Source organism: Hesperophylax consimilis, chromosome 1 (assembly GCF_061612785.1).
Source record: "Hesperophylax consimilis isolate HC1 chromosome 1, BYU_Hcon_1.0, whole genome shotgun sequence".
Lineage (NCBI taxonomy): Eukaryota > Metazoa > Arthropoda > Insecta > Trichoptera > Limnephilidae > Hesperophylax > Hesperophylax consimilis.
This window is the reverse complement of record NC_142836.1, coordinates 23,826,094-23,839,706: the sequence shown is the minus strand read 5'-3', so window position 1 is coordinate 23,839,706 and position 13,613 is coordinate 23,826,094. Positions and strand designations below refer to the sequence as shown.

At 32.7% G+C, this 13,613-nt stretch overlaps 1 protein-coding gene across 1 annotated transcript in view; it reads left to right on the top strand.

Moving 5' to 3' along the window:
- The window catches only part of spz3 (Spaetzle domain-containing protein 3), a 113,915-nt gene extending 103,799 nt beyond the window's left edge, over positions 1-10,116 (top strand). Inside the window, exons 6-7 of the mRNA XM_089631253.1 lie at positions 4,767-4,892; positions 6,658-10,116. Coding sequence (XP_089487379.1) covers positions 4,767-4,892; positions 6,658-6,814 — 283 coding nt within the window. The 3' untranslated portion in view covers positions 6,815-10,116. The remainder of the gene's footprint in view (positions 1-4,766; positions 4,893-6,657) is intronic.
- The last annotated feature ends 3,497 nt before the right edge of the window (positions 10,117-13,613 follow it).

Sequence of the window (13,613 nt, the reverse complement as noted above, 5' to 3'; positions counted from 1 at the left end):
TTTTCGGGTTGATTTCTTTTACTTATTCGTTATTCAATGTATAGTGAAGATCTTAATTGATTCGACTCTCTGAGGTAGTCAGAAAATTATAAAATGTGTTAATTATAAATGATAAGGTTGAGCAAAAATGAATACCTGGAAATCGGTAGAAAAACGTAGTCATCTTAGGATAAGTATATAGTACAGCTGCATCATAAAATTTTTGCGATTTATGGCTGAGTTCTTCGTTTGATTTTGTGTAATTTTTTTACCAGAATATTATCACAATTTTCAAAATAAAAAAAGGAAAACGAAAATCTAATCGAAAATCGTAAAAACAATGTATTTTATTGGGATACATCTATCTTAAATGTGTTTTAATAATAAAACCTTCCTGCAGTCGACAACTCTGGGTACCTCGCCTAATGCCCTTCGGGTAGGACTGACGTTTATTTCGTATATTAACTGCTGTAATGTCATCCGATTTCAGAGAAGTACGTCGTGTATATCCGCGCGTGTTTACGTGATTGTCACCTAGATGTATTTAAAAAACATTAAAAATATATTTTTAATATAATAATAATACATGTATGAGGATTGTATTTAACATAGATAACTATATTTAATCATAGATGTATAAGGATTGTATTAGGACATATAGATAACTATGTATATGTATTTTTAATAATACATGTATAAGAATTGTATTAGGACGTAGATAACTATGTACATATTTTCAAAAACATAAATTAAATATATTGTGTGCTTACATATTACGTACGTGTTCAAAGTTAAAAATTTCCCTTGTCAAAATGTCTATTGCCGCCATGTTGGATTTAAATACACACCAACTATTTAAAGAGCCCAAACAAAAAACCTAATAACCTATTTTGTGCATGTTTTTCCAAAGTCTTTTCTTGTACTATATAATTAAGTTCGAACGAAGTGTTAATTCAATAATTTGGGCGTACGAGTATTCAGCAGTAAGAGGAGTTTGCAAACTTTACTGATTATTGAAAATAAAACGTGTATCCTTGTCAAACAATAATCTCCTGGAATGTATCTAATCTTTCCATACATTACGTTCATACAGACATAATTAAAACTTGTCACTTATGTACGTAAATATTTAATTCAATAATTAATTAATTATTCATTTTATTTGATTAAATTGTGTTATTTCACAAATTGCTCATTTAAAATCATGTATAGTATATTTTAGGCATGTTCCAGAATGTAAGATACTCTCAATATCGCCCTGGTGTAAGACCACCATTGAAATGGATTTGGGCGTGTTTGGTGACCAGATCTGAATAGCCAGGTACTTTCTCACCTTCCTCCTCCTCATTTCCTTCCCCTCCCCATTACCTTCAGCCTCACAACATACCCCCATTAGAGATCCCATAGTCTCACTGTCTCCAGACGATTGGTCGGCAGTTGGGTTACTTATGTGGTTTCAGATATTTCAAAAAAACCTATGCAAACAAATCCTAGCTGGATTTGTTAGTTGGCCGGTCCCTAGTTAGTTTTTAATATCTATTTTATAAAAAGTTCAATCAAGAGCGACGTTAATTATTGATTCTGTGATACCAAGACATATTCGCAATATATTTACAGATATAGGTACTAAAGAAATTTTAAATAATTTGAAAGTATAATTGAATATGTGAAGCCGTCTTCCCAGAAATTTTCGGTTTTATGTCATAATGACATTGTAGCCAGTTGGAACCGTTTTCAAGTATGCGGTTTTAGATCGGGAATAAATTCGGTTTAGAGGAGTCACTCGAATAACCGAAATTGAACTTGATTTAGACTAATTTAGGGCTGGGGAATCCGAATCTGTAAAAATTAGGTGGGGGTCGGCACTATTATCTGAGTTATAGGGTCTTGAAGTTTCGTACGCGACACTTTGAAAACATACAATCTTACAGTTAATCTTACAGATTCGGATTCCCCAGCCCTAAATTAGTCTAAATCATGTTCAATTTCGGTTATTCGAGTGACTCCCCTAAACCGAATTTTACCCTTAGATCGTGTTAGAATTAAAAAAATATTAATGAAAAAATTTTAATAACACATTTTTAGTACGATAATCAAATATTTAAAATCTTCCACAATTTAACGGTATTCACAGTTCGTGACCACACCCCATTGCGGTAGATACTTACACGGAGAAAGTTACTGTTAAAAATTTTCGTATTTCTGTTAAAAATGGGATTGCAGGCCTTTAACGAGTGATTTGACAGATTTCCTAACAGTAAAACACGAATGTGTTATGGCGATGTCGGAACAGGTGTTCATAAAAAATCAAATATTTTCGCATTTCGTCACTATATAACAACAGGATGAACGCAGCTACATTTATTATGAAAGTGCTAATAGTTTATTAGGAAATGGCCTGCTATCACCTTTTTAAGATGATTTTAATAAATCAGCAATACTCATTTTTATGTGTATTATGTGTAGTGTATACTGAGGACTCTTTATTCAGTCACCATATTTAATTTATTGTTGTGCGTATATCGCATCACTTGAACCTGCCTTAAAATCAGTCTAACTTCGTCGCCAAGAATGTGTTGTTGTGCGTATATCTCATCACTTGAACCTGATTTAAAATCAGTCTAACTTCGTCGCCAAGAATGTGTTGTTGTGCGTATATCTCATCACTTGAACCTGCCTTAAAATCAATCTAACTTCGTCGTCAAGAATGTGTTGTTGTGCGTATATCGCATCACTTGAACGTTCTTTAAAATCAGTCTAACTTCGTCGTCAAGAATGTGTTGTTGTGCGTTTATCACATCACTTGAACGTGCCTTAAAATCAGTCTAACTTCGTCGCCAAGAATGTGTTGTTGTGCGTATATCGCATCATTTGAACGTGCCTTAAAATCAGTCTAACTTCGTCGCCAAGAATGTGTTGTTGTGCGTATATCTCATCACTTGAACCTGCCTTAAAATCAATCTAACTTCGTCGTCAAGAATGTGTTGTTGTGTGTATATCGCATCACTTGAACGTTCTTTAAAATCAGTCTAACTTCGTCGTCAAGAATGTGTTGTTGTGCGTATATCACATCACTTGAACGTGCCTTAAAATCAGTCTAACTTCGTCGCCAAGAATGTGTTGCTGTGCGTATATCGCATCATTTGAACGTGCCTTAAAATCAGTCTAACTTCGTCGCCAAGAATGTGTTGTTGTGCGTATATCGAATCATTTGAACGTGCCTTAAAATCAGTCTAACTTCGTCGCCAAGAATGTGTTGTTGTGCGTATATCGCATCATTTGAACGTGCCTTAAAATCAGTCTAACTTCGTCGCCAAGAATTTTCGGCAAAAAATTTTATGGCATGAAATTCTCATATATTACTTTCATTAAAAAAATAGCAACCTTTAACGATGAATTCAACGGAGCCTTGATTTGGTCATTAAAATTGATTTATAGAGATGTTCGTAATTTTTTAACATTGACGCGTTCAAAATTTCGATATCATGTTATTGAATCTTGATTCATAATAGGCTATATTTAAAAAATTTAAATTTCAAATATTCACTAAGTTATCTATTATAAATTATTAGGATTTGAAAAAGTTTTTCGCATTGAGCAGGCTTACTAAAAATAAAGTTTGTGACTACGTATTATATATATATATATATACAGTCCCAGTCCCAACTGCTCCCAATCATTTGGGTCCAGTGAGACTATGGCATCCTCAATAGAGGTATGTTCTGATGCTGGAGGTAGTGGGATGAGTAGCTGCAATTACAATATTCTACCGACCAGATAAATCTGGTGAGTTGTGGTAGACGAGGCTTTTTCTTTATTCAAGGATCGTGATCCTTACTCCAATTTCCCTAGTGTTCAAAGATCCTCCACTAATCGATGTCCTGATATTTTTTGATAACTCGATCTTTCTCTGCTTCTCCTGCCTTAGTATTATTATTGCTGGAGACGCGGCTTTATTAATCATATTACAATATACGATACGTAACAATTACGAATGAAAATGTGTAATAACCACATATTTTACAGTTCTTGCCTAATATTATTCTAGAGAATGTCAAAAGACCTAGAGATATTATTTAGCAGCACCATACTATACTGTTCATTCCGCCATGTGGAATACACAGCAGGTCGTGGTGTCGACCCTGGCGGTAGTTATTCTATACGAACTATTTATATAATTCCAGGAGGTATGTGCTGTCAATAACTGATAAGTGCACTGTATGATCTGAAAGGGTAAGTTTAGGATCAAATGTGACCCTGAGGTCTGTTACGGATTTCACTAAAGACAATATTTCACGATTACGCTTATAATCGAATTTGAATAGGGTTTTTGAACCCGTGTATGTCATAGTGACTTTATTTAACATTTCAGAAAAGTTCATTCTCATCTGCCGATGAAGACATTACGTTCAAATCAAGTAATTTAATACAGTCATGAATGTGGCCTATAATAATCTTGAGCAGTTTGAGATCGTCATCAAAAATCAAGCAAGTAATATGTACATTGGATGCATTCTTGAATGTCATCAACTAATATTAAGAATAGCAGGGGACCCAAGATTGACCCCTGAGGTACTCCTGTAAATGCCAGGAATTTCCTGAACCCAATGACCGCTGATGCATACATACTGTGTTCTTCGCCAGTGACCAAGAGTTTCTGCTGGTTTAGGTTCTCAGTTTGGCCAGTAACGTGTCCAAAGTATCTTAGGATACGGTGAGTGTGGTAGATGAGGCAATATTTATTAAAATCCTAAATTGTTGATGAATATAAATTGTGTTGTTTTTAGAATCGATGCCTGCGAATCCAAGATGGAGATAGTGACGCCATACTGGGCGCTCAACTCGGCGGGAAAGGTCCGGGCCGTGGTCAACACGATGCACTTCGAACAGGCCATACACCAGGAAGTCTGCTCGTAAGTACCATTCCATGTGTCATATTTCCATACCCATAGAAAATAGAAACAAACGGAGATATGGCATGGAAGCGTGCCCACTGTCGCCAAGCAAAGTGTGTAAATGCGATTTGCGGTAGAATGGGTAAACGAAGTTTCACACATCAATGGTGCATGGCACATCTCCCTTGTTTATTTTATCTATGCATACCCAATTCTTATTACTTACCATAACCATACTGTCTCTACACCAGCAGAAAGATATTTCGTAATAAAGTCAGGGTAACCCTGAGAGCCCCGAAATGAGTAACGATTCTCCATTTGCAATCAAGTTTCAGAAAATCCCGCGGAATTATGTTAAAAAAATTGTTTTCAATTTTCAGTTCAATATATAAATTTTCTTATTTCGTAATAATATTTTTAAATGTGTGTTCGCTAATGCCATCTATCTAATTTAATTGATATTACTACCTGAATTTTTAAAGATCGTTGTCCATCTAGTGGTCAGAATTCGAAGTAGTTTTTGGAAAGTATCTTGGTTAATACTGGTAAATATCACGATTTAAAATACGAGTTAGTGGCCGGTTGGTAACGATCGATGGCTAGCACTCAAAGAACATGGGTTCGATCCCAGTTGCTAACAATGTTGAAAAAGTGATTAATCTTTTTTCCCAACAAGTGAGGATCACAAACATGATTAGAAATTGCCCTTTTGCCCAGAATCTTTGACGTGTTCGAGGACTAATACTATGATGATGATCCTTACTTTGTATATTTTTTATTTTAGCTTTGTATTACAAAAATTGGAAGTTACAATCTTCCATATAATTTTGAAATTTGACAATTTAAAAAAAAATTATGTATAAATTCACCTTCCATCTCTCCATAATTTGAAATGATGGCTTAGACCCTTGAAGGGTGAAAGCCAAAAATATATATTTTTAAATGCTTAAGACTTGGTATTGATTTCTTTTTTTACATGATCTTTTCCATGCATTTAAACAATATAATTTTGGATGTATGTATGTAACATTCTAAAATTCTTTTTTATTAGGGTTCAGTGGCAACTCAAGGCAGTGACAATTCAACATACTTAAGAAAAGTGTTATGAAGTCATTAACAACCAATTAAGTGATGAAAAATTGTGCTGTAAACCTAACCTAACGTATCCTATTTAACCTAGTTTTTTTCATCACTATTCAAGAGTGTGTTGATTTGCCACTTTTCTGGGTTGCCCGGTTTTCTTTTAGTACAAATAATGAATTTATGTCGCCGTTGTAGCAATAATAGTTGGTGATGTAAAATGGTAAGCATAGTTGCCTTTTAAGCAGTTGATCGGGGTTTGATTCTCGGCAATGGCAATTTTTTGTGGTTATGTTTAATTTTTGTATTTTTTAATAAAAAAAAAAATTAATTTACAATTATAATATCCCTCGATTTTTTACAGGTTTGCGCAAGTAATAACATAATAAATTCATCAAAAATAATATAATTATCTTTTTTGTTTATAAGAGTACCTACTGACTGGTATCTGGTGATGCCCAGACTTTATTTTGCTTTAAGGGATGTGAAAAGGGGGATGGTTTTAGAAATCTCATGTAGATATTGACCGTACTATTTTTTAAAGAAGTGTGCAAAATTTAATCAATCTGGGAATAAAACTGTAGATTTGCATAAAAAACAAACCTACAGATAGCAAGATGGCTTTCGTGAAATTGAATGGGTGTAGAAGAGATGAAACATAATAAATCCAATGAACTGAACATAATATGTTTGTTTATTGCAGCAAAACGCAGACCAACCGATGCGCCGGAGACTGTGGCTGCGAACAGAAGTACAAGTGGCACCGCCTACTGGCCTACGACCCGGATCAGGACTGCGCTGGGATCTTCATGGACTGGTTCCTCTTCCCTTCGTGCTGCGTCTGTCGTTGCGCCCCCTAATCAACCACCTCCCTTACTTCCATCACTTAATGCAGCTCAGAATCCCACGTTGCCGCCATCAATGCAAATCTAGAATCATCGCTTCCCTTCAACCTCTGAGCTGGTCCGATTATCCATTTTAATTCGGTAGTATAATTTTTAAATAAGGTAGTATCATCAAAAATGTACGATTGTAATATTATTCTCATATGGGGAGACATTGTATGTCGAATGCCATATTAATTCAAGAATGGAGGTGGTTTTTACTTTTGACTTAACAATTTTAATTTTAAATTACATTTATGAATACTCCGATTAATAACTCATAGCGTTAAGGTACCCTAGTTTTACTTATTTTTAACGTTAATCGTAAATTTTAAATGTAATATTAAAATTAGTTTAAAAGACTGCATAAGTATATTATCAGTTTGACTCGGCTTAATAAAAAAATCGTACATGCATATTTTTTAGCAACTCGGAGCATAAAGTGACACACCTCAGTCATTCCAACAAATTAATAACCATTCCAACAACTGATCCTAATATGTAATAAGATTTGAGGCTTTGGTGGTTATTAAATAGTGTTTGAGCAGTAGGCGCATTTTCATGTGAAGGTTTTTCTTTACCCTTTTTAATTATAAGTTTTAATTCTTAGTAACTTCTTTCTTTTCATTAATTTACATGTTATACTTATAAGATATTTCTTTCAATTCTTTGGTCTTAGTTTATTTCTTTTCATTTTCCACTTATAAGTACACAGTAACATCATTAAAAAAATAGTTGGGTTTTCTTTTCATTTCTCTTTAGAATCTTTCTTTTATTTATCTTTTTTCATTTTTTTTTTCTTTATCTTTGTTTTTTTTAACTAGCCTTTTTAGTAACTTTGTTCAACTCATGCGTGCAATAGATTTTTTTGTTTTGCTTTTTTTCTTTTAAATGACCTTATTTTAATTCATTAGGTAGGTAAGTAACTTTTTCGTTTCTTTTCTTTCTTTCTTTTCTTACTCTTAGTTTTCTTCATTCATCATTGAACTAAAATTATGTTTTCTTATTAAGTGTAAGATTTTGTTTTCAAATCTTTAGGATATTGTGATTACGGTAGATTCTTTCGGCTTTAAATATTTTGTTAAGTTTCACTTAAAATATGTCAAAATTCTCTTTTTAAATTTTTTTTTCTAAATTGTTCCTCTAAGTTTTTTTTTTATCACTTCATTATAATTATTTCTAACTATAAGTTTTTTTTTCTTTATTTTATAAGTTTTCTGTCTGTCTTTTTTGTATTTTTTAAAAATATTTGTTTTTAATTTAGGTTTAAGGCAATATTTTCTTGACTTGTCAGGGTAGGATAACCATTTTAAATTTCAATAAACAGTAATTCAAAGCGTGGGGGAACTCTTAATAATAATAATAATAATATTTGGATGATTTGTATAGCGCCATTTTTGTGTGAAATCACCTCAAGGGCGCTTAACAATAACTATTTCAATAAACAATAAGTCAACCCGTGGGGGAACTCTTAACACTAACTATTTCAATAAACTATAAGCCAACTCGTGGGGAAACTCTTAACACTAACTACTAAGCAGTAAAATGAGGTAATGAAATGTCATTTTTACTTCAAATTAATTTTCTTGCAATTTAAGTTCAAACCAACTGAAAGGTTGAGAAATCTTTTTTTAAATTATTCTTTAAAAATTTCTGAACCTACCCTGAAATGATGTAAATGACTAGATAATAAACTGCCAATGATTCTTTTTATGACTATTTCTGACTTTTTCACTGCCTTATAACATATAGTTTTAGTCTTCATCGATGTCGATGCTTTGTCTTTTTTTAAGTCTTTGGTTAGTTTCAACTCTGTTTGAAATTTTTATCCGGAATCGCTACCACATTATTTTATAGTATTGTAAATGTGCAATTAAATTAATCTCAAGTATTGTTTACCTGTTCTGAATTAATAATTGATTTACGATATTGATATATCTTTGAATATTTCAAATTAATAATGTTACCATTTGATTTTTGTGTTAATTATAATCATTAATATTAAGTATAATCATTATAGGTTTTAAATGTCGATGTCTAAAATTCATCGCAAATTGTATTCCTAACTAGAAAACGTGGTTGGTTCTTAATTATCGTAAGAACTATGTGAATTTCGCCTCAATTGTTTATCTTCTCATTTGTCCACATTCATTTAACATATATGTACTTCCGATGTACAATAAACATCATCTAATAAGAAATAAAACAGAAAAAAAATTCTCATTAATACCATCTAAATTGTCCCTTTATATGTAGTCCTTTTGTCATAATAATCAATAGAAATATACAGAAATCTGAACAACTCTAACATAGGTAGTTATACTTGTTTCGACTGAAGCTTATCTTCATAATAAAACAGAATCTTCTTCTTTCTTCCTTCGTCTTTCTTTCATTCTTTGTATAAATTAAAAAAATTATATTATTTGAAAGCATTGAATAACTTAATTCATTGCCAAGTGTATTCTAATTTTACCCTTAACATTTTGCACAAACTTTCTTCATTCTAAAAAAGTTGTAAAGAAACATTCATCACAGATATTAAATTATTCATGCGCCTCTTGGTTAAATAATTGTGCAAATAGTCATTTCCTTCTTTCAATGCATGTACATTATTTCAGATAGCCTATTACATCTTTGGGAGCAATGTGTACCAAAGGTTGTCCCTGAAAATATTTATAAAAGTAATTTAAGATATTATATTCTCATATTTTTAGTATCAAAACCATTAGAATGTAATTTACCTACTAAAGTAAATGTAATTTATATTTAATTCAAATCATGCCTTATTATAAAGGTGAAAAATGGAAGCTGAAGTAATTATCGAAGAGTTTCATAGTCTGTTAATGTTTACCAATTTCTACCTAATATTGTATTATAATATCCACAACTTGACCGTAACGCAATGACTGTATCAATATATTATTTTGAGATGAAAAGTACATTTTGACTTACAATTGTAATGTTATTTTAAAATGTAAAGTTTAAGCAACGAGTCGACTTTATTACTAAAGTGAGATTCTTGCTTGTTTCTTATCAATTCAATTAAAATCATTTAAATTCTTTTCTTTGTAATCATTTACTGTTAGTTATTGTAGAATAAGATTTTTAGTTTCTATCATAATATGAAAGTTTAATTTTAAGATGTCTTGTATTCATTTTTATTAATAATTAATTCCAGCATTTGATATAAAACTTGTTCAATAAAAATAATCTTCTTTTTATCTCTTTAATGTAATTTTCATCGTAGAATAAAAAAACATCATTTAATTCATATTTCAGGTTGTATTTTATTTAATTTCAATAAAAAAAAATGAACAATTACATATTTTTTATTTATTTATACTAAAAAATTCTCTATTCTCACTAAAACGTTATTCTGTTTATGTTTGTGTAGTAAAAATTTGGCGCCCCTTGACAAAACCAGTAGACACCTGTGTAGGTGATCACTGCAATCAATAATATTCGTATGATTTTCATTTTTGAGTGGTGCCGTTTTTACTAAAAATGATCTTAATAGTGATGCGTTAGGACAGTTACGTGTTAGGTATTATCAGCGCCTTGACGCCCTGGCAGTTTGGCGCTCGGAGCGGACTGCTCTAATTGCGCCCGCATAGGGCCGGCCCTGTCTGCATATTCAGGCAGAGTTCAAAATGAGCAACCGCTGACTTGACACACGGGACAAGTAAGTAAAACAATATAGCAACTGCGAGTGCTTGAATGGATTTCAATTTCATATCTCCAAAGCATATGAAAGCTTTTTTTAATTGCTCTCGATCCGTTGGAAAAAATGTACTGTCGCTCGTTGCCTAAACATGTAGAACCCACACATGATTAATTTTACCTTTAGTTTCGCTGGCCTGATGGAAATTCATACCCTGTGTTATTGTGTGGGTATTTTCGCTTATGTCTACACTAGTTTACTTTTTGCTTATTTTATTTTTCAAATATTTATGCATAGATTAAGTAACATACATTGTAAACTAAATTCCAATGATACAAAAGTGTCTGCTCAAAAGTTAAAAATATATCGAAAGAGGAAAAAGTACATAACAAAAAACAAATTCATTCAATATTTTAAGCCTTAAAATGCAACCTCAGTAAAGTCGAATTGTCCGGGGTTTCATATTTAGTGACAATCAGATTCAGATTCCACTCTGGCAGGTGATATTGATTTTAAATCCTCGTTGCTTTTTTATAGAATTCTCCACACTGTGTTTCGAATTCCAAATTTGCCAGCTCCTTTTAATAATATTTCATATATTTCTGGCAGTGTTAATTTTTGAAGAGTAGCTCTTTTTGGGCTTTTCTTATAGAGCCTGATTTAAATTGACTTACCCCACAATTTCAAGGAAGACATTACTTATGTAGGGTAAAATTAAGAGTATGTAATGAATGAAGAAAGGGGTGTAAGGAGACTATATGGCATGAAAGAGAATGATTGAAGAAGTCAGGGACTCCCAAGGAAGACGTAGCACGATCAAATTAGTCAAATACTTTTAAAAAATAAGCTTTTTCAATTCTTAACAATAATATTATGTCCACCCTAAAACTATACCCAGTTTTCAGGCATGTTAGAATTCAGAATCTCAAAACTTTACTTCAAACCATTTATAACCCCGAGCAATGCCGGCTACAAGTCAGCTATTAAATATTATTTTTGGTATTTCTTTCCCCGCACTTATAAAGGTTTGTACAAACCACTAAATACTTTGAATACATCATCATTACTTACTTTTAACAACTGATGAATTCGGCAGCCACCTCTGGCCTGGAGCCCCAAAATACTTGAAAAAACCCTTTACTCAATGCATAAACGGGCAATAAGTTTGATTTATTCCCATATATTAACAAATGGATTGCAATCTTTAGAGCAAAGGCGGGAATTCTGTTCTTGATCTACCGGTATTTCAATGGAAGATGCTCCGAGGAACTAGTGTCGGGTACCCATTCGGGACATAATCGAGAAACACACCAAACGCACGCCCAATATTATACTTGGTTGACATTATTTATATCATGAGCAGGGACCGCGGAAGTACTCTATGACGGGGGGGGGCAAACTTGTTTAGTCACCCTCTTCCTTCAGTCTCCTCTCCAGTCAATCAACTAGTTATAAATAAGACAAAACGGAGATGACTAGGTCAAGCAAATAACAGGTTCAGTGAATAAAATCTTTTTTTTTTTAATATTGCTTTATTAGATTCATTGAATGATACCAAAAACGTTGCGTCTCTCAGCTGTCTTTGAAGCAAATTCCCTAAGAATTTCATTTAAATCAAAACTAAATGTTATAAAAGTCCTCGAATGCTTTGATTATTTAAACAATCAAAGCTCTAATGCTATCTCTTGACAATATTTCTTGTATACAACAAACACTATTTCATTAAATTTATGAAAAAAAGCACTGTGAAGGATACAGATAATCTTTACCAGCACAGATAATCCTTCTTTACCCAGGTAGTAAAATTGGAGGGGGCGCGGCCTCCCCTCATTTGATTTTAGGGGGGCATTTGGCCCCCTCTGCCCCCCACTTCCGCGGTCGCTAATCATGAGCACAGGTTCTTGAGGTTAACAGTTCTGCTGTGGTAAGATTTTGTGTTTCCTCCCTCCTACAGCACAGGCATCTTCTCAAAAATGCTCTCCACATAGCATCCCCATAAATGACATGGGCCCTTAGGGAAAAAAATTTCCTCGGAACCCCCTGTGTGGAGTTGTAATATACATATCTTTCTTAATATTAAAATTTGGCTTATTTAAGTATATTTCATATAGCTATGCTGAAAATAAAATAAAATGAGCCATTACAGTACGAGGAGGGGAAGGAAATGGGAGAGGAAGGTGGAGAAGTACCTGTCTATTTCAAACAGACTTTCGATTCCGAATGGTATTTTTTCACGACTTTCAACAAGACGATACTGAAAGTATTTGCCACGCTGTGACACTCTTTGTATGAATAAAATTATCCTCAACACTTTCCCTGTCAAATCCTTTTTATGATAGTTTGCTAAATGAGACTTTCAATTTCAAATTTTGAATGAATACAAAGGCCATATATATTATCCAAGGCACTAATAATCTCCATTCTACATCATCAATTTAGAAGTCTTCACTGCAAATAACATTACTGTAAATTTTCCCTTTTATTCCGAACAATAGTTTTAATAGGCTTAGAGATCAAAGTAATAATCAACTTACAAACATTATGAAGACAATGTAAAGACAATTCAAAACTAAATACAAAAATTTAAGAAAAACTACAGGCCGCCTCAGAACAGGAAACCCTAGTGAGGAGGACTGTGAAAAAAATACAAAAAATATACTTATATTATACTTTAAACCTACATAATGTACAAATTTTGCTATTGATATTAATAAAAAAATAAAAATAAAAAAAATATTTATAATAATTAGTATATTATTTAAACGTGTTTTAAAAATATCATTTGCAAATGCATTCAGAGTTGCTTTACGCCACTTGTATTGGAGTAAATTCAAATCTCCAGGTGGAAAATAAACTTCAAGTTACGTCACAACTTTCTAACCAATCACCGCTCTACCCCATAAATAAACCACTCTAACCCCTCGATGAGCCAACCACGGCATATATTTTGGTCCCGAGGATCTCTCATAGCTTGTTGATTCAAATGTATGATAATGATTGATTCCCGAATTTGACATTTTGATATTGGCTTGGAAAATGGTAAACCCAAATATTATTTATTGCTGCAAGCGCGCAATTCGATTTAACGTCTAATAAATGTTTTTTTCTTTGTTA